The sequence below is a fragment of the Mercenaria mercenaria genome, chromosome 17, assembly GCF_021730395.1.
Source record: "Mercenaria mercenaria strain notata chromosome 17, MADL_Memer_1, whole genome shotgun sequence".
Lineage (NCBI taxonomy): Eukaryota > Metazoa > Mollusca > Bivalvia > Venerida > Veneridae > Mercenaria > Mercenaria mercenaria.
The window spans coordinates 59,112,778-59,132,860 of record NC_069377.1 but is presented as its reverse complement, the minus strand read 5'-3'; the positions used below and the strand labels follow the sequence as shown (position 1 = coordinate 59,132,860).

Sequence of the window (20,083 nt, the reverse complement as noted above, 5' to 3'; positions counted from 1 at the left end):
GGGTTTTCAATAATGTATAAGTACTTTAGGTCTTAATCGACAACTCCATCATAAAAATGAAAGGTAGAGGACAAATAGCATATTGTTTTATCAAATTTCCTGACTTAAAATTTCTTCTCTTTGATTAAGAGCCCCAACCCACAGGTGGCAGTAATGCACCTAGGATACAGTATGGGTCCATTGGCCATATGCACTTAAATTTATTACAATTATAATGTTTTCTTAGGAAAAAAATGACAAAAAGCCATTTTGAAAAAAAATTTGCTCCCGTGACAATGAGCCATTTACAAGGTAGATATGAACAGTTTCACACGTGCATTGCTACCAGGTCCGTATTTTTTTTTTCAAAACAATATTTCCTTATCAATGATTGGCCGCCTTTTCGGCAAGAGATTAATCTTTCAGAAAAACCTTACTTCAAAACCCAGTTCCAAACCGTTTACGCATCACGAGCGACCAACGGCGTACAAAACGATAGTGATTTCTCCACCCGAAAAAATCCCACACATTTTTCGCACCGAAGTCTCCCCCCCCCCCTAAAACACATCAAGTACTCCGTCCCAGTTAAAAATAACGTTACAACCGGTCAGAAGTGGCCAAATACAAACTAACTAGACCGAACATCAGGTTTAACTCTTCGTAATTACTTACAAATTTGCAATTTAACTTTTTCGCTTTCGAAAATTACCTTCGCCTGCCATGATTACCGTTGACAAAACGGTGGTTGTAAAGAACGTTTTCATTGGCGGAGACAGTTTACGTATTTCAAACGTAGCGATAAAATCCAAAGAGTACCCGAATATAAACAAGCAGCGATGGCTCACGAAGATTATATACCAAATTCAAATAAATAACAACTGGTAAGTAATAAAGTAGAATTGAACCTTATTTTTAGTCTTGTTAGTTTACATTTAGCATATTCTGACTGCTTGTAGCGCAACTTTTTACTGACAAGGTGCACTTGATTTGTTTTAGGGGGGAGACTTCGGTGCGAGAAATGTGTGGGATTTTTTCGGGTGGAGAAATCACTATCGTTTTGTACGCCGTTGGTCGCTCGTGATGCGTAAACGGTTTGGAACTGGGTTTTGAAGTAAGGTTTTTCTGAAAGATAAATCTTTTGCCGAAAAGGCGGCCAATCACTGATAAGGAAATATTGTTTTGAAAAAAAAAATGACCTGCTAGCAATGCACGTGTGAAACTGTTCATATCTACCTTGTAGATGGCTCATTGTCACAGGAGCAAAATTTTTTTCAAAATGGCTTTTTGTCAATTTTTTCCTGAGAAAACATTATAATTGTAATAAATGTAAGTGCATATGGCCCATGGACCCATACTGTATCCTAGGTACGTTACTGCCACCTGTGCCCCAACCTCGATCACCAAACCCCGGGATCCATTTCACGATCTCGAGAGAATGGAGAACTGATATGTGCACATGAAGTTGACAATAAGAACATAAATTGTCATAATGTTGGCTTAAATGGTTTATTTACACTATACAGTTTATACAAGTCACATGTATGTACAAATCAGCTGATTTTACTGAATACAAATTTAAAGTAAAATAAATGTTCTTTATTAAGGGATTTTTTCCTCCCGATAGTGTCAAACAACATCCCATTAAAATTCAATATCTTCCCATCTATCACTATCTATGCTATAGTCTATGATAGGGGTCATAGGGGCCACCTGGTCCCGCAGGCTCTCTCCGCTGAACCAAACACGGCGATCTGTATCTCCGGGAGATCGAGTAAAGGAAGGCAATGATTTCAAATCAATTTCCAATTTCTCGTATGGATTTTTCATGTCTGAAAATACACAAATAGACATTATAGATGAATAATTATTGACTGATCATTGAGCGTGCATTCAGACTGAATTTGATGATCGTAAAAGTTTCTATTTAACATGCTGAAGGACTATCTCCCTTGTATGAAAGACATCCTATGGCCAAATACATAAGACTGTGAAGAGTATTAGGAGAAATTACTTCACTCTTTATTTTAGCGATTGAATAGCAAGTGATGATAAGACTTACAAAGAATAAATGTAAGACTTGTATTTTACATGCAAGCAGACAAAAACAAGAGCTGTCAGAGGAGACAGCGCGCTCGACTATTTCGATGCATGAGGAAACTTGAACTATCACTGGAGTGATTAATATCTCCGTCAGAGGAATTCTACCAATTCAAATAAGTGAACATTTAGGCTGTTCGAGCGTTCCCCACCTTTGTGTCCATAATTCCACATATTACCAAGTAGTAATTACAATGTTTAATCCAATGAAGGACAAACCTTAGACAGATGTTAGTTTTACTCAAATGGCATACAAAAATGCATATAATAAAGTGACAATGGATCGCAAATTTTCACAGAACACACCTCCAACTTTACTTCTCAATCTTTGAACGCTATGAAGTACTTTATTTAATAGCTTTTTGTTGGAGCGCACCAACACAATTTAGGCTATATTGCAATTTTATAGCTTTTCGTGGTGGCGAAAGACCCAAATGGCACGTACCCTTCCAGACATTGTGTAAGGCACATATGGTTACCTGGGTAGAAACACCGACTTTCCGTAAGCCAGATGGAAGGCTTCTTAACATGAAAAATTCTAAAACCCAAGTCAGGTTTCGAACCGAAATCGGCAAAGGCTACGTGAGTTGAAGCCAGGGCTCTTAACTACTACGTCATTGAGGCCCCTTAAAATTGAAGATACTAAACCATAAATAGCAGGCAGGTTGTCTGGACGAAAGCCTGAAAAGGTATATGATAACGGTGACGTCACTGTCGTCTGCGGTGAAGCAGGATTTGAATCTATAAATTCCTCACGATCTAAAATACAAAATCACATCAATGATAATAAACATTCTAAACTTTGAAGATAAGTTTTAAAGGTCCATTACTAAGGGAAAGTGAGTTGGCAATTTTTTTCATAGCCAGTGCATAGACTTCTGCAAGACACTAAATAATGAAGATTGGCAGGTCAAAATTTACAGAAGGTCTTTGGAACTCAAAGAAATGTATGTGTTTTATGTTGAAATTTCAATGAATCGACAGAATGACCCCCAGGTCTTTTTAACTTTCTTCATACTTCATAGAAAAATAATTGTACATACACTGCGATTTATTTCGAATTTCTACATACCAACTTTCATTTTCCAATAAAATGAAATAGTTTCTGTGCTTTTTAAAAGAAATTAAAATGTTCACTTTCCTTAGTATTGGACCTTTAATTCGTGTCTTCGCCACTGAGCAAAATGTTTAGCAGAAAAATAGATTTTTTACAAAGGCCATTAACTGGATCAGACATACTTCTCAGTATACTGGGTATGTTTTCTAGTAGGTTATTTTGTTGAAAAAGAGGCAATCTTGATAACGTCTTAAATTACCGTTCCTGTGTGTGAAAACATCATTAAACTATAAGAAATGGTACCATTAATAATTCGTCACTGTTAGACTAAACCCCGAGGGTGACGAACTGAACATAGTCAAAAGTACTTTAGTTATTTAAGAGTTATTTACCTTCTATAATGTCTGTTGTAAATGGTGAAACAGTGTTCCCACTTGGATATGCTTGTTGTCCGAGAAATGCCACATCAACACCTAAAACATAAATTGTTTAAATTCAAAATTTAATTTAATCTGATTATAAGTAATTATGACCTGTTAATGTCTTAGTGAGCATCAGTCAAATATTAAACTTGTGTCATCTCCATACAACAACATGTTAATTTTTGGTTATAATTTATAGCTTAGTTCATGATTGTGATCGTCAGTCTACCTATGAACATAACAATGGTCTCGTTTGAGTCCATAAGTATGGCCAAAACCATATATTTCTCGTCCAACACGGATCTAAAGCCAATGTAATGGTACTAGGCAACAGCTTTTCTGATAATGACAGTAAGTTCAGTGAGATGTTTACAAGTCAGTAGTATCTCCATCACTACCTACCCTGGAGCTCCTTTCCGTGCTGGATTGGCACCATATCCAATATTCTTGGTATCAGCAGCACAGCACCCGTCAGCACGGCCGAGAGAGTTGCCATGGTTACCGCTATAGTGACGTTCCATACAATAGCCTAGTTGAATAATTGTCAAAAACGGTTATAGTAATTTTAATTTGTTTCATAGAAAGTAAAAGACCATGTGCGAAATGATGGACTTTAAATATTATCTGTGTCATTTGTATATAGTCAACTTTGAAAGAGTTGAAAGTTCATGTTCAGCTGCATGATATAGATGTTTTTGTCTGTAAAAGGTACAGACAAAATACTAGTATACAGCCAGGGCACATAAAGCAGCCGTGGCAGTCTAACCATAACCTGGGAATTTTAATAAATAGGCATGAATACAGGCAAACAACATTGTAAAGACCTAAAGCTTCATTAAGTACAGGTAAAAAAAAAACTTCATAAACGTTACAAAATGAGATCCGGTCGGACTTTGAAATCACTTGCCAATCACCCATGTGGGTTTGAAATATCGCTATGGGTGCAGAAATCTTCATGTAAGAAAGACACCCTGCTTGTATAAGGAAAGTCAGTGGTTCTACCCAGGTGGGAACATGCATGAAACAGTGCCTAGTTGGACACCTAGTGTCTTCCTCCACCTGCAAAAATGCTGGAATAAATTGTGTCGATATGACGCTTAAACCTCGCCCAACCCAATCCCTAAATAAAAGCGGGAGGACTCTGACAGTAAAAGTTAACTGTGTTGAAATATCCTATAAAGAACACTTATAAAAACTGTTTACTGTAGGAGACTTGGCAATGATCATGAATTTTAATTGATGTTATCTAGATATTGACTTTAAAATCAATATCCTAATGTGCTTTATTAATCTTAAAAATGGCCTTCCTCATTAAGTATTCCGTCTGATGATTATTGTTCAGCAAAATTCGAATAACATAAATATCAAGATCTTATCTTTACCTGTTACAATATATACAATTTTATACCAGAGACAGTGGTGGAATGCGAGATATATTGTTTTTAAATGTATTTATTTGAAGGCTAATTAAAACAGTGCTACAATGGGTTTTCCAAAGGCTCATGGTGTGATATAAAATTTGTATACGTTTATTATCATTATTGTTTTTAAAGATGGACGGACAGATAGATAGATGCCTTCACTTTAACCGCTGTAAGCGAAGTACGAATTGGTCACTTTGTAGTCTTTAAAGTATTTCTCACTCTTGTAATTTTACACTTATGATTTTCTATGGATATACGTCTGTTAATTGCAATTGCTTAAATTTGATAAGATATCATGCATTATACTTATATACATATTACTATGTCCTAAAGAATAAATAAAAAATAAAGAAAACCATTAAAACATACCAGTCCCGCAACTGATGTTTGATCAGCAAATACTAGACCAGTCTTCTCCCTGAACAAAGTGACACATATAACACCCCATAATCCTCCACCTAAATGTACTGAAAAACAAAACTTTTAACATACAAAGAGAGAATACAAATATATTATTACATGTACAAACAATTATACATGTACTTCTGTTTTACAACCAATTCAAGGTGGAAGCACAATAGACAAGTATTAAGTTTTCTCCTCTAGATATAGTATCTGGAAATATTAGTGTACAGCGTTTACTGCGAATGAGTATTTTGTTTTATTTTATTTCTTTCATTATTCGAAGTATACGATAAACAAGAAAAAAATATATCACTGGTAGAAGATGCGGATGGAAATATCTGGCTCTTGGGAACCCCTCGATTATCTAAAGAAGAAATTTATTACTTTTTCTGTATACCGTACCTGACTCACCATTACCTGTAATTTCCTTGGACATTAGATCTATACATACCCGATATCACACCTATTGGATCGTCTATTCTAAGGAAATACAAAACTTGACACCAGACCACATAACCGACAGCCGACGTCAGACCGACAACAAATGCAGCCCAATGCGGATAGGAATCACATCCGGCAGCAACTGAAATCTGAAGTAAAAACAAGGAGCTGCGTTCAATAAACGCTTGATGCCCCCCGGTGGCATCCTTGGCGATACAAAGCAACCTAAGTCCAAAACGAGGTCAAGTTCAAGGTCAAGGTCAAACTGAGGTCAGGTGATGTCTGAAGATGAGGAATGGTCACAGGTTACATCTGCATTAGTATCAAGTCATTCTAGTTAGGGGTATTGATGCTAGACGAAACGGTCCCATTTGATTAACCTCGTACGGACGGACGAACGGAAGGACGGACGGACGGACGAACGAACGGACGGACGGACAGGACAATCACTATATGCCTCCCGTATCAGTAGATGCCGGGGGCATAAAAACACTGAAATAAATTCGGTGAATTTTTTGTGAGTCTAAAACCCGACTGTATGCATGACGAGTAGTAGCTAAGATATAAGCTTCTTTATACATGACGCTAACGCCGGGGTATTGAAATTGTTCTGGTGACTTTCGTCACGCCGAGAAGTATCCACACTAAAACAATAAAACATGAAAAGTTGAATAAAATTATTCTGAATGTGGAATTATACAAAGTTATACTTTTGTTTTTATTTAATTTAGAAATTTCACACTGCATATTCACGTTGCATGTGCACATATAAATGTACCAACACTAGACAAACCTGTCAGAATATCTCTTGTCATCTAAATCGGGTAGTTTGTGCCAGACGAATACATACCATGACGGAAACATAAAACACATGTAATTTCTTTGCAACAAGTATTTTTTGGAAAAGATACTTTGGGCACGATTTTCAGTAAACAACTAAACTTTCGATATGCATAGCACCCATTTGACGGCTTTGTGTTTAAACCTGGATTTCCCCTTTGTACCATTTTTCTGGTCTGGTGCCAGAACATATGACAAAACTGCCTAAGCACAACAACATAATAAATGAGCCGCACCATGAGAAAACCAACATAGTGCGTTTGCGACCAGCATGGATCCATACCAGCCTGTGCATCCGCGCAGTCCGGTCAGAATCCATGATGTTCGCTAACGGTTTCTCTAATTGCAATAGGCTTTGGAAGCGAACAGCATGGATCCTGACCAGACTGCGCGGATGCACAGGCTGGTCTGGATCCATGCTGGTCGCAAACGCACTATGTTGATTTTCTCATGGTGCGGCTCAAATGGTGTCATTACGGACTTTCATAACAAAATACCACCCTTGTTTTTCTTTTTCATAAGAGACGAGACAGACAATTATAAATCACATAAGATGTTGATTAAATTTTGATATTCGCGTCTGTTTTTTAAGCAAATCCTATCAAAAGAATTTTAAAGAAAAAAAGCGCAGAAAACTTACGATTCCAATGACAGCACCATTTGCTAGCTGCCTTGAGATGAGGTAATGAAACCGCTTCCTTCCCTAAAAATACGTTGAAATTTTCAGTCACATTTACTTAGATATCTTAAGTAAGAGCTTCTTAATTTCCGTAGAGCTAAACAGAAAGACAACACGGTTTGTATAAAGTTTAAAAAAGTCATTTACCGCAAGGGTTAATGTGGTTGTTGTGTTAATGTGGTTTTATTTAGTTTATACTAGCCTGTTTTAGCTCGAATTGAATCACACTCGATTCTGCTTCCTAGAATTACCGGTCAGGTGTCCCAGTGGGAATCAAACCTACGACCTCAGGGTTGAGTGACTGACCTTATAATCACTCCATCACTCCCCTTAACGGTATTATTTGAATAATTATCTTTAATCTAAAAATTAATTCTAATTGTTATGTTACAAAATGCATTTAAACAACCTTTATTTTGCAAATACCTTTCTTTTGATTTTTATTCAGCACTGACAATATTCTTCAAGAAAATATAAGTTACAGACATTTAAAATGGGCCCTGATGTGTGCTGCGACCATTGGAAGTATGTCAATTTTATATAGAAAACGAGGAACAGCTATTGAGTGTGTTATATCCATAAACTGTGTTAACCCTTACAATGCTAAATTTCTATAATGGACTGGTCCATCTTCTAATTTGGGCAGTACCATTTATCATTTGAAGAGGTGTTTACTGAAAATTTACTGACTGAATAGCGAACAGTGCAGACCATGATCAGACTGCACGGATGTGCAGGCTGATCTTGGTCTGCACTGGTCGCAAAGGCAGAATCCTTTGCCGCCAGCAGGCTAAGGGTTAATAATTGTAGGTATCTTCTATAAATTTGAATATAATAGAATATCTTAGTCATTGAGTTAAACGCAAACAATTTCTTACCATCAAAGTCTTCATGAGATATACGAATACAACCGTGCTCAGGGACGCTGAAGCAGCCGATATCACGCTGTTTACCACAGCACGTGCCACAGTGTTGCTAATGGAGTGACACGTGATGCACGTGGTTGTCAGACGAACACAGTTACAACAAAAGAAACAGACGACACAAAAATACCATCCTATCAACTCGAGCTGAAATGTAATGAAAATCTTAATGTATTTAGTTTTTATCAAGAGAACGTAGTATGGTTTCAAACTTTAAATGATTTTGAAGTATTTTATCTTAAACAATTTTGCAAGTTTAATCTCATATTTAGATCATTATAAAACACTTGATATTTTTCTTTAGAAAAATAAAAAATGCATTTTAAAAGGCAGCTTCTTTAGTACAGCAACTGTAGTTTCAAAAAAAAATTATAAAATGGAAGTAAATTGAAAGTTTAGCATTTAAATGCATTTTCTTGTAAGAGTTATCGCCTGTTGTACTAAAACTGGAAATAGTCTTACAAATGCCTTACTATTGTTTTAGTAAAATGTAATGCTTTTACCAATCTAACCTTTTACATTTTTAATGTAATAATGGAAATCTGCATAGTTATACACCAGCTATTTTGTTGCATCGACTATTTCCAGTTTTAATACAACAGGCGATAACTCTAACAAGAAAATTGATTTAAACATGCAAACGATATGAAAAATACCACAAGCACTTATGGAATACACATACGACAAACTGTACCATTTGAAACGAGTTTTTGAAACATAAAATTGACCAGTCGGGAATTTTGTATTTCTTTCAAATACCAGAGCTGCACATATATTTATTCAAGTCCTCACTTTATCATTTGCAACAACACGAACTGCTCAACAAATGGCATAACAAAAATAACATAGATGCTTTTTTTACATATTAGACGGAGATTTCCGTTTTTTACCAGTGCTGGAAAAATCCATCTTACACCCCGGAGTGTATGGTTACTCTCGTGCTGTAAATGACGTATTACGAACTACATATGTGTAGACGATTTATGTAGGAATTTATATCTTATTTCTTAAAACGGAATAAAAATCCAATACCTTGACAGTTCCTCTTTGTTCCTGGTAGTATATTTCTCGATTCAAAAAACGTTATTTTATCAAAACTTCTAATATGCTTGTCTCTGTTAAAACACCCTTACGCTAGAATGACGTCACGTTAACGTGCGGTGACGTCAAAGTTTTTGTTGCGACAAAGAAAGAGCGCTTCTATGTTTTATCTACTGTTTTAGATTAAGGGCATATTAGAATCGAAATAATCTATAGCAAAACCGTCTTTTAACACTATGTATACACTCGGGCGGTAATACGTCGTACAAATAATTTATTACGCCCGACGTATAACCGCCCATCGTGCATAAATAGTGTTAAAACACTCTTTTACTAGAAATTATTTCTTAATTCATAATGTTACACTGCAACTGATAAAAGAAAACCGGAACTAAACATTGATATTTGTATTTGAAACGTCATTACGTCTTTCCTGTTTACGGACGTTGGTTTCCCGCGCTTTGTTAAATACGCTGCTAAAAGAAATAGTTCTAAAAAGAAAGCCGTCCGATTGATTTTATTTTTATTATTATTTCTTGAATATGGTATGCAAGAAAAAGATTCTTTCACTTGCTGTAGCTACAGATGGGAATATCCGGCTCTCGGCAGAGCGTCGTTACCACCTAAACAGTTACCCTCGAGGCCGGAAATTCCCATCTGCACCTACAACCAGTGAAAGAATCTTATATGGTAACACTTTTACAGCAAATCACTTTTGGGGTTTTAAGTAAAGACCCAGGTAAAGTCGCCTAGAAAAAAAACTTTACATAAGAATGTATTGATTATCTGGATTTTTATTGGCAGAACCCAATACCTGTTGTTGTTTTTTTTTATACGTGGACTGTAACTTAGTATGAAAGAGAATTGATAAATATGAAACCCACTTTTCTTGAATGAGTTTCCCACAGGTAGAAGTTAATTGATCATGTTTTCATAAAATGCATGCAGCTACAACATCAGAGTCCATTATATTTCAATCCAGGTAATTATGAATTCATATCAATATCCGGAGTGAAAACATGAAATTGTATCCATTAAATATTATTTATTTGTTGAATATGCAGTTTAGTTTGGATTGCTGAGTGATAAATGCAGTAACATAAATGGTGCATTTGTGGGCATGCGGGGGACTTAAAAAAAGTTTCCTCAATAACGTATCGGTTTTCAAAGCTGCAGTACAAAGACTCAGCTGTCAGATATGATATTCGCATTGTTTGATTTCCAAAAGAATTAACAAAATTGATTCATTTTGCTTTTTGATGAAAGTTTTTGTAAATAGATATCACTGCTCGTCTATTTTTCCGTTTTTCTCTTAGGCACTTGGCATATCCGTTTGATTCCAAATCAAACATAAATGAAAAACATAGTCTAGCTCTTCTAGTAGACTGAAACAGTCAGTCGATATATCTGACGGCAGAAGAAGGCAGAAGAGCTTTAATATGTCTGTATCCAATGTTAGTGCAGTCAATCCGATTTGTAAAGACTAGGATTGTGCGAACCGAAGGCGTTTGTATTTGCCTGTGGACTTCATTTACAACTACAAATACAAGTTGCAAATGTTTAGAATGTAAATAAAACTAACGTTTTCAAAGCCATGTGGATTCTAGAATATTACTTTGCTACGCAGGTGTTGAAGATTTGGCAAATATCACTATTACATGACTCTTCAAACAAATCGCCGGTCCATAGTTTGTAATTATATGACCGATCTATATTCAACAAATGCTTAATGGACTAGTTAGTCAAAAAAATAAGAAGGAAAGTGTGAAAATTGATTTATGATCTCATTTAATAAAACACTTATTGAATGGTTGCAGGTCAATAGTCAGAACTATTGACTGGAAAGCTATTCAATAAGTTTAAACTATTATACATGATATAGTCTACACAGTCTAGTTATGGTTACACGATATCAAGTGTTGGCTAAATAGTGCCTTGTGTCAAATCAGAAACACACATACCGGAAGTGAGTGGCCGTCTAAATCGTTGAATAAGATTCTAGATCTAGAATCCCTGATCCTACTGTACCGTGGGCCCAGCAGCAAGGACAGGACCAAGGCAGATGAACCACCAACCATGTGAATCACACCACTACCACCCTGGTCCTAAAAGTTAATGGTAGACCGTTGTGTAAACAATTCCTTACGGAAAGCTACAAAATAAATTTTCTTCAAAATAAAACAATTTATTGTCTAAAACTGTTCGCAAAACTTGTTACTGAAGTAGTTATTTAGGCATATATTTACTTACAGAAATACATTTCAGCTCTTAGTTTGAATTAACACCCTCAAAGTACTATGACGTATTTGAGCTTTTGTCGAAAATCAACATGGCTATTCAAAACTTCCAAAGAAATCTATACAAATATTGTCATTACAACATTTAAATTATCAAATGCATGCTTTATTTAAGAAACTGTGATTTGTCGTTGAATAAAATCATTGTTTGGAGTTAAGATGCGAAAGATATAATAATACGCATCTAAACAACACTGTTTGAGATATATTATTTCGATTCTAACACGTTATCAAGGATTATAATGTATATCATTGACGACATCCATTAAATATTTGCCCGTGTTCTATTGGTTTCTTTTCTAGCGCGCCACTAGGCCGTTTGACGCTATGACGTAATAATTGTGACGCCAGAACAAGAGCACCGCCTTGTGGGTGCAGACGCTCATCTGATTTTTTTGTCTCTGCATATCCGGAAATATTGTCCTACCCTTGTGTTTTTATGATACAAAAGGGCCATAATTCTTGCTAAAAGCACGACGGAATTATGTTTCTTCCTGTACAGAGTCAACTTTTGATGGTGAACAAGTGTTGCAAGTTTTAAAGCAATAGCTTTGATAGTTTAGGAGAAAAGCTGACCTAAACACGAAATTTAACCAAGAGATCTGAAAAGGGGCCATAATTCTTGCACAAACAATGCAGAGTTACGGTACTTGCTGTGCAGTCAGCTTTTAATGGCAAATAACTGTTCCAAGTTTTAAAGCAATAGCTTTGACCATTAAGGAGAAAAGTTGACCTAAACGCAAAACTTAACAAAAAAAATATGTAATATTTTCTAAGTCCAAAAGGTGCCATAATTCTTGCAAAAAGCAGGATAGAGTTATGTTCCTTGCTGTACAGAGTCAGCTATTGATGGTGAACAAGTGCTGCAAGTTTTAAAGCAATAGCTTTGATAGTTTAGGAGAAAAGCTGACCTAAATATAAAACTTAAACAGACAACGCCAACGCCGACACCGACCGAGTGATGACAATAACTCATCATTTTTTTTTTAAATCAGATGAGCTAAAATGAATTGTTACATAATAACACATACTTTTCAGCCTTATTTGTTTAATAGGAAATCAAATCGGGTCGTATTAGAATAACTGATGAGTCCATTTCAATGATACTTGCCTTATAGGCGACACCTTGGAAGGGAGAATAAACCATTGTCCAGCTGTCGCGATGCCACGCCCAACGATCAGATAATGCGGCAACCACCCCTGTTATCATGCACAAAGGTTCTTATTATATAAAGCCAAAGAAACTATCCACTCACTAACTTAAGACAACAGTTTTATTTCACCTTGTGCTCAAGATCTACGGAAATCTTGCACGTAAAACTTAAATGTTCTGATCAAACAGCATGTCCATAAAATGTCTGAAGAAGAAAAGTGTAAGAATGTTCATTTAGAATTTGATCGGTCTGTGCTATATCTTTTCTACATAAAACTAAATCATTTCTGCATTTTATCGGTTCGTGGTACCGTTCCTGTATAATGTTAAATAATTTCCAGGAAAATGCTGCTAAAACACAATTGTATTTGACACTCAGACTCTTTATGTCAGTCAGCTGTTTTCGGTGCTTTTCGGAATGCTTACATAAAGATCACTTTCATGATATACTTATCAAAGTCATACAGAAATGCTTCGATTAATGTTGTTACTAGAGACACGAATGATGATCCGTAACCTAGTGACCTAGTTTCTTCAATCGATTGACCTAGTGTACTATTTCAGTAAAAGTCAATTACCAGGTTAGCTATGCACGTCAACCTTTGGTTTAGTCATATTGATATAATATATATATCTAATTTAGTATTCGGTATGTTACCTGCAATAATAGGTGACAGAAGACAGTTAACGTAGATTGGACATCTTTCCAGCCCGCCAGATGTCGCTATGTTGGCGGTCGTCAGAACGAGGCTAAAGTGTAACAGCCAGTCAATAGATAGTTTTGGCTCGAACTCATGGCTAAACCATTGATGGTAGCCTAACATTGTCAGTCCATCTGATCTTGCCAGTGCGTATCCAACCGCCCAGAATGACAGGCATGATGTAACTATATAAAAGATAACAAAAATTAAACTATGTAAACATTATATAATACAAAATCATTTCTTGCATTACCGATATAAATTAGTCAAGAACAAAATGATTATATCTAAATTATGTCATGATAAACTACAACTCAATTATAGTGGTGTATTGTCTAACAAATATACGTTGCATGGAAAATTTACTGTATATATAGTTTTATCATAACTGAAATATTTTCAGTGAGATCACTGACACATATTTTATGATATGTATACATATCTGGTTTAATTATATATCATCTCAAACAGTCTGATATTATATTTTATGAGGAATGCAGTTATAAATTCATATCATACCTAGAACAAGAATGTTAGTGATAAAAGGTACAGCAGCACTTTCTACTCTTGAAGCTCCACTTTGTAACATAGCAAATCCAATCTGACAAACTGCAATGATAAAATGGATTTAAAAAAAAGAAGAAAAAACCAAAAAAAAAAACGCAATTTCATTAACCACTTCTAAATGTTACATTTATTCAATTATTCGTGAATTCATGAAGTGGAAATCGTGAAATCATGAAGCAGAAATCGTGAAATAATGAAGTTGAAATGTCACCACGGGTCTTTCGTATCAAACAGCTTGAATATTGCAAAGAAGAGAAAAAATAGTTTGAAAAAAAAACAACAAAAAAACCCTTTAAAATCTTACATTTTAACTAAGAAATTATATATCCTAAACAGTGATTTGTCATTGAATAAAGACCGCTTACAAAAGAAATAGGAAGACTCATTATCAGGGTTCAACTGTATAAATGACTAAGCACAGTACTTACATACAATAAGAATGACAGGGACTATGGTATAGAGCTGGGTTACCATGGTAAACAAGACTGCATCATGTGATGAATCCGAGACAGTCTGGCCAAAAATATCTAGAACTCTCCCTGTCTCTTCTGAAATAAAACATTTTTGTCGCGTCATTGTTAACCAAATACGTAACCTACTATTCTAACAAATTGCCACATGACGTCCGATACATTACTCCTCGCGTAAATGAAGCCCAGCATAATATTTATTAAAATATATCAATGACCATGTCAGAATGAAAATAATCAAGGCCTTCTTGTGATTTATCGTCTAATTTACCACGGTTCATTGTTCAGATGCTTCAGTATTTAACCACTCGGGCTAACGCCCTCGCATTCTCGCATACCAGAGGTCTACCGTGGTTCCCCGGATTTTGACGAACCTCTGATGGATGAGAATGACGCCCTCGTGGTTCAATTCCTACGCATCTGAACTCTGAACCGTGGTAAATCAGACGATAAACCACTCGAAGGCCTTGATTATTTGTTAAATAACATACTACATTATTGTACGAGTATACTTTATATAAATAGTATAAAGAAAAAGTAATTGAAAACGGTCATTACGGCCGCCACTGACGGACCCATAATCGCGCAAAATTCCTCATGGTCCCGGGTAACCAGAACGTCTGCACATTCTGACGTTTACCCGTCATGTAGCAACGTCATAATGGCGGGTGAAAGTGCCCTGACGGTTCTTTTATTCATTTTCAAATAATGGTGGCACTGTTGACGCGAAAAACAATACAAATGATACTTATAAGTTTGTGGAAATATTAAATTAATAATGAAAATACCAAGAGAATTATGAAGAGAAGAGATAAATAAACGGATGATGAGTGCCTTCCTTCCATAATGACATGCCTTGTTTCATAATGGCCCTCGGGCTCAACTAAGCTTAGTAATATATACAGTTAAAGTACAATCCTATGCAATTTTAGAATTATAAGAGAATTATTATCAAAAATAATTTACATCAACTCATATTGAGGAGCAACCGCTAATTCAAAGTTAAAGAAGTCATAAAAAATAAACTAAAGGTATTAGGTATCTTAAAACTTTTAAAATACAGACAACTTATCATTTTGTCTATACAGTCTAAATCTGTGACTCTAGATCCCTTCGCGTTGCCATGAAATGAAACTGATAATGTCACAAGTTCGACCGGAATAAGTGTAGCAGCGATGTTGGCATTATTCCTATCTAGACATAAAATGAGAATTATTTTCTATAAAATCATAATATATATAATATAAAAGTAAATTTCAAAATTGACTTTTAGGCCATCCGTTTAGCTCAGTAAGGACAGCACAGATATGGGGATTGTGAGTTCGATCCACGAGTGAGACGTATGTTGTCCTTGACGATCACTGTGTTTGTAAGCATTTTGTTCTCCACAACTGACTCATGTGGAGAAGTTGGCAGTCACCTGCAGCGAACATGCCACTTTTTTCTACATGTAGGAACACTGGATAGGCTAACGGTTACGTATCTGAATTACTGTTCTAAAACAAATGATCAAAGTTTACTTTTCCGAATGTGTTAAGCAGGGTTTTACGTCTATTCTTGTACTTATTATCGGGTTTCATTTATTACGTCCTTTTTGTATGCACTTTTATGTAAAACTGAATTCATACGCGGATATCTGAATGATCTGAAAATGAGTTGTTTAAATTTCTTATACTGTATATATACTTAAGGAAAAGAGTCATATCTCAATAAATACACTTTTACTCGACATGTTTGTATTTAAAATCAACAGTATATATGTTATGCTTACGGCGGTTTGTCTGCAAGGCTACTGAATAGGCTGGTAACTGACATCTGCTCCACAGAGATCAGATGCGGAGATCGGTGACTTTGAAAATGTGTCAGTGGTGCCTTTACGAAGAACATTTAAACTCCTCTAGGGAGCTTACTTATTTCTCCTCATTCCGTCTAAAGAGCTAAACCAGCCGCCATTATTATACACACGGTTTCAATCAGAAAATAACTTACCTCCTAAGTCTTTTCCACCGACAACCTTTAGCTTCTCCACCATTCGTTCACCGTCTGCCACCAGCTCCCTCGAGTCCGTCAGGTTGCCCAAAATATCTCTCGGAAGTCCAAACAGTGATGTCATGATTTATATCGTTATTTCTATGGCCTAAACTTTCCTACAAAATAAAAGTACGTTTTGATAAACAATAAATTCTATTTTCAACAAAGTTAAACGTTTCCGGAAGGCAGAGTGAAACTTAAAATAATACAATTTTTATGAGAAAAACAAACTCTTAAAAGCTCAAAAGTTATTTTCGTTTCAACAATTAGGTATGGCACTAAACTCGATCTATATATGTTCTATATATGATAAGCATACCATATGATAGGGAAATTTCATTATTTATCATATTTTCAAAACTTTTTTTTTGTATCAGTTGGGAGCAATACAAAATTGCATCGACTTGTATCTTACGAAAACAGTATCAGGAAACATTGTTCGATTAAAAAACAATTTGAAACCTTTCACTGATTTAAAGGTTAACAAGAGCACCGCCTTGCGGGTGCAGACGCTTATCTGATTCTTTTTTTGTTTCTGTATAAAAAGAAATATTGTCCTACCCATTATATTTTAAGTGTTAAAGAGGCCATAATTCTTGCAAAACGCAAAGTAGAGTTACGGTACTTGCTGTGCAGAGTCAGCTTTTAATGGCAAATGAATGCTCCAAGTTTTAAAGCAATAGCTTTGACCGTTAAGGAGAAAAGTTGACCTAAATGCAAAGCTTAGCTAAAAAATCTAATATTTTCTAAGTCCAAAAAGGGCCATAATTCTTGCAAAAAGCCGGGTGGAGTTATGTTTCTTGCTGTACAGTCAGCTTATGATGGTGAACAAGTGTTGCAAGTTTTAAAGCAATAGTTTTGATAGTTTAGAAGAAAAGCTGACCTAAACATAAAAATTAACCAGGCAACGCCGACGCCGACTGAGACCCCAACGCCGGTGCCGATCAAGTTTTTAAGCTTCATAGGTCTTTGTTTTTCATAAAAAAATACCAAACTGTCCAGAATAAGTCGAAGAGGCTTTCAATACAAGTCCATCGTTGTAGAAAATATCAAACTTCTTCTTCACAATTACTTTGTCATTTTAGCTATAGCTATCGTGTGTCGTGCGTGTTTTTCCAGATACTAAGAGTGTTCAAAATATTACAAAACATGTCTATTTAAATCAAATGCAAAACAAATGAAAAACGAATGTGAAAGTATTAAAAGCTGTTGAAATGACAAAATAACGCTTTGTTTCAATAAAATTTACAGTCGTTACTCATTTGTTACTGGGAGAACCTAGACTAGCATGTTTTAAACACAACCAAAACAAAGTAAAAGAAGAAGTTCATTTGAAAGAAGTTGACATTTTCTAAAAGATAGAACGCGGACAAACGAAGTACATGTGATATAAGACAAAATATATATTCCCAAACAAGTCTACCACCTTTGTATAAGGTATTTTCTACTTCTTCCAAACAATTCAGTTCATACAGTATGAAAACTAATATTCTATGAGGTATAATTTTTTAAATATAAAATCACATGAGAGGTGTTTTCCAATCAATTTACACGATCCTTAAACAGTTCTGTCCTTGACACTCATGATTCACCCAGTCACATCATGGTGACCATATAGTCATACAGTATTTAGCTATTGAAAGCTTATTCTGTTCGCAAAGCTAGTTTGTAGAGATTTTCATTATCAAAAGAAACACAAACATACCTCTTTCATGAATTACAAATGTGAATTAATGCCCGTTTCACATAAATATGTAAAAATATCAAACCACTTTCCGTAGTATATGTGATACACCGTTATTTCTGGTTGGATAAATGCACGGGATTTTCGCGGATATTATGAGATTATTTAAACAATTATCTGATTATGACATTGAATTGCATGTAATAGGGTGTGATGCTTCTGTTCATCTGAAGTGTATTGGCCTTTTCCCCTAAGAAAATTGTTTAATTAGTGTAATTCTAAACAGCATGCGAAAAAATGATGAATGGTCAAATATATCGATGAAAATCAATGCATAGCATGAGAAATGTTTGTTTTGTTGATTCTCTTTACCGTTAAATGGTTTCTGCTGACAGAAAATTGTCATGAAATGTATTTGAAAAAATTTAGGTTTCTGCTGACAGAAATATATCTAAGACTTGATGTAATAGTCAGAAAAAGTTAGACCCTAGGTGAAATTTGTTTCACGAAAATACTTTAATTATTATTTTCTTCTTCTTCTTCTTCTTCCTTAGTACAGACGCCAATCATCTGGCATATACTCGTACATACACTTACGTGATGTAAACAAAAATTTCAGGTGCATAACTTGTTAAAAGATACGCAGCTTACCACTTTCTGGGAAGAGTGTTCCATAACCTGATAGTGTCTGTGAAAAAAAAAATGGTTTCTGGTAGTTGAGAGTCCGGGCAAAAGACACCTGCAGGAATTTCTGGTCATGACCTCTGACTGTGGTCAACGGGAAGAAGTGTGTAGTTGGCGCATCCACTAATCGATGGACAACCCTGTTCATCATCGTGACCTTTGCCTGTGCTATCCGTTCCATGAGTGAAGGTCACTGACGGTCATGGAGCATAGGTGTTACGCTGCTGGTTCGTTTGCAGTCAGAAAATCATTCGTGCTGACCTCCTATGCATCATCTCCGGCTTCTCTGTATTTTCCTGTGCCTAGGGGTCCTAGATGACCGTAGTGTATTCCATTAGTGGTCTCACCAGCGCAGTAAAACAAAGTTCTTAAGTTTTCTGTGGACATTGTTGCAATTTTCTCTCAATATATTAAATATATATTATTTGACTTATACAATGGTCAGGGGCCTATTTCGTGAAGTATACAAAGGACAAAGCCTTATGTATAAGATCACATTACTCGAGGGCATTCTACAGACAACGTACAGCCAATGACTCAAACAGCAGCAAGTACACATCACGTGTCCATATATGCCAAAACACAAGATAATTATAAAAGTTAGAAAAGTTTACTTACGATTCTTACAGACAGTACTTCCTCTCAGTGTCCTTTTTCATTGTGCAAACTTTTGACAAGATACATTTTTATGACATTTTGAGCTATGTTCCCGACAAATAAAGGAAGATAAGTAAAAAAAAGCAAAATATATTTATGGTTTAGGAGTATATCACCAAAACACAGAAATATGTTATAAACGAATAACATTGTTACCAATATTTTACTTAACCATTACATGTTCTGCCGTACTGTCCCGTACTGAAAATATTCTGAAAAAGTTGTCCCCCTTTGAAAATGAATGTAATTTGTAAAGAAATAAAAATAAACAATTGCTGAAAACTGTGTTCCACTTAATTATGTGAAATTTCAACACTCGCATGCGATTGCAAATGAATCAAAACTAACATGTGTAACAGTTCTTTGAAAATGGTGACTTTTTGAAGGCGTTTGACTGTCCGAAAGTGGGTCCCATTTAGGCAGTCTTTTTTTTCGGAATTCAATGTTTATATTAGTATACTGACACTTGTTTTGTTGTTTTTGTAATGATAGCGTGTATATTACTTATATTACTCTACAAAACAAGTGTCA

The 20,083-nt window shown here is 35.5% G+C and overlaps 1 protein-coding gene across 2 annotated transcripts; it reads right to left on the bottom strand.

Annotated features, from left to right (window-relative positions):
* Positions 1-1,466: 1,466 nt before the first annotated feature.
* LOC123536929 (putative ammonium transporter sll0108) lies at positions 1,467-19,662 on the bottom strand. Of its 2 annotated transcripts, none has more exons than XM_045320437.2 (15): positions 19,514-19,662; positions 16,486-16,643; positions 14,455-14,574; positions 13,979-14,068; positions 13,417-13,644; positions 12,717-12,805; positions 11,270-11,413; positions 8,223-8,414; positions 7,306-7,368; positions 5,836-5,974; positions 5,349-5,446; positions 3,958-4,084; positions 3,526-3,606; positions 2,725-2,835; positions 1,467-1,808 (listed from the first exon to the last, which is right to left on the bottom strand). In XM_045320437.2, exons 2-15 carry the CDS (start codon positions 16,607-16,609, stop codon positions 1,621-1,623), a joined length of 1,794 nt encoding a protein of 597 aa, XP_045176372.2. In that variant the 5' UTR covers positions 16,610-16,643; positions 19,514-19,662; the 3' UTR covers positions 1,467-1,620. The 2 variants fall into 2 exon arrangements, with proteins under 2 accessions (XP_045176372.2, XP_045176371.2); XM_045320436.2 differs by lacking the exon at positions 19,514-19,662 and adding an exon at positions 18,233-18,337.
* Positions 19,663-20,083: the final 421 nt, after the last annotated feature.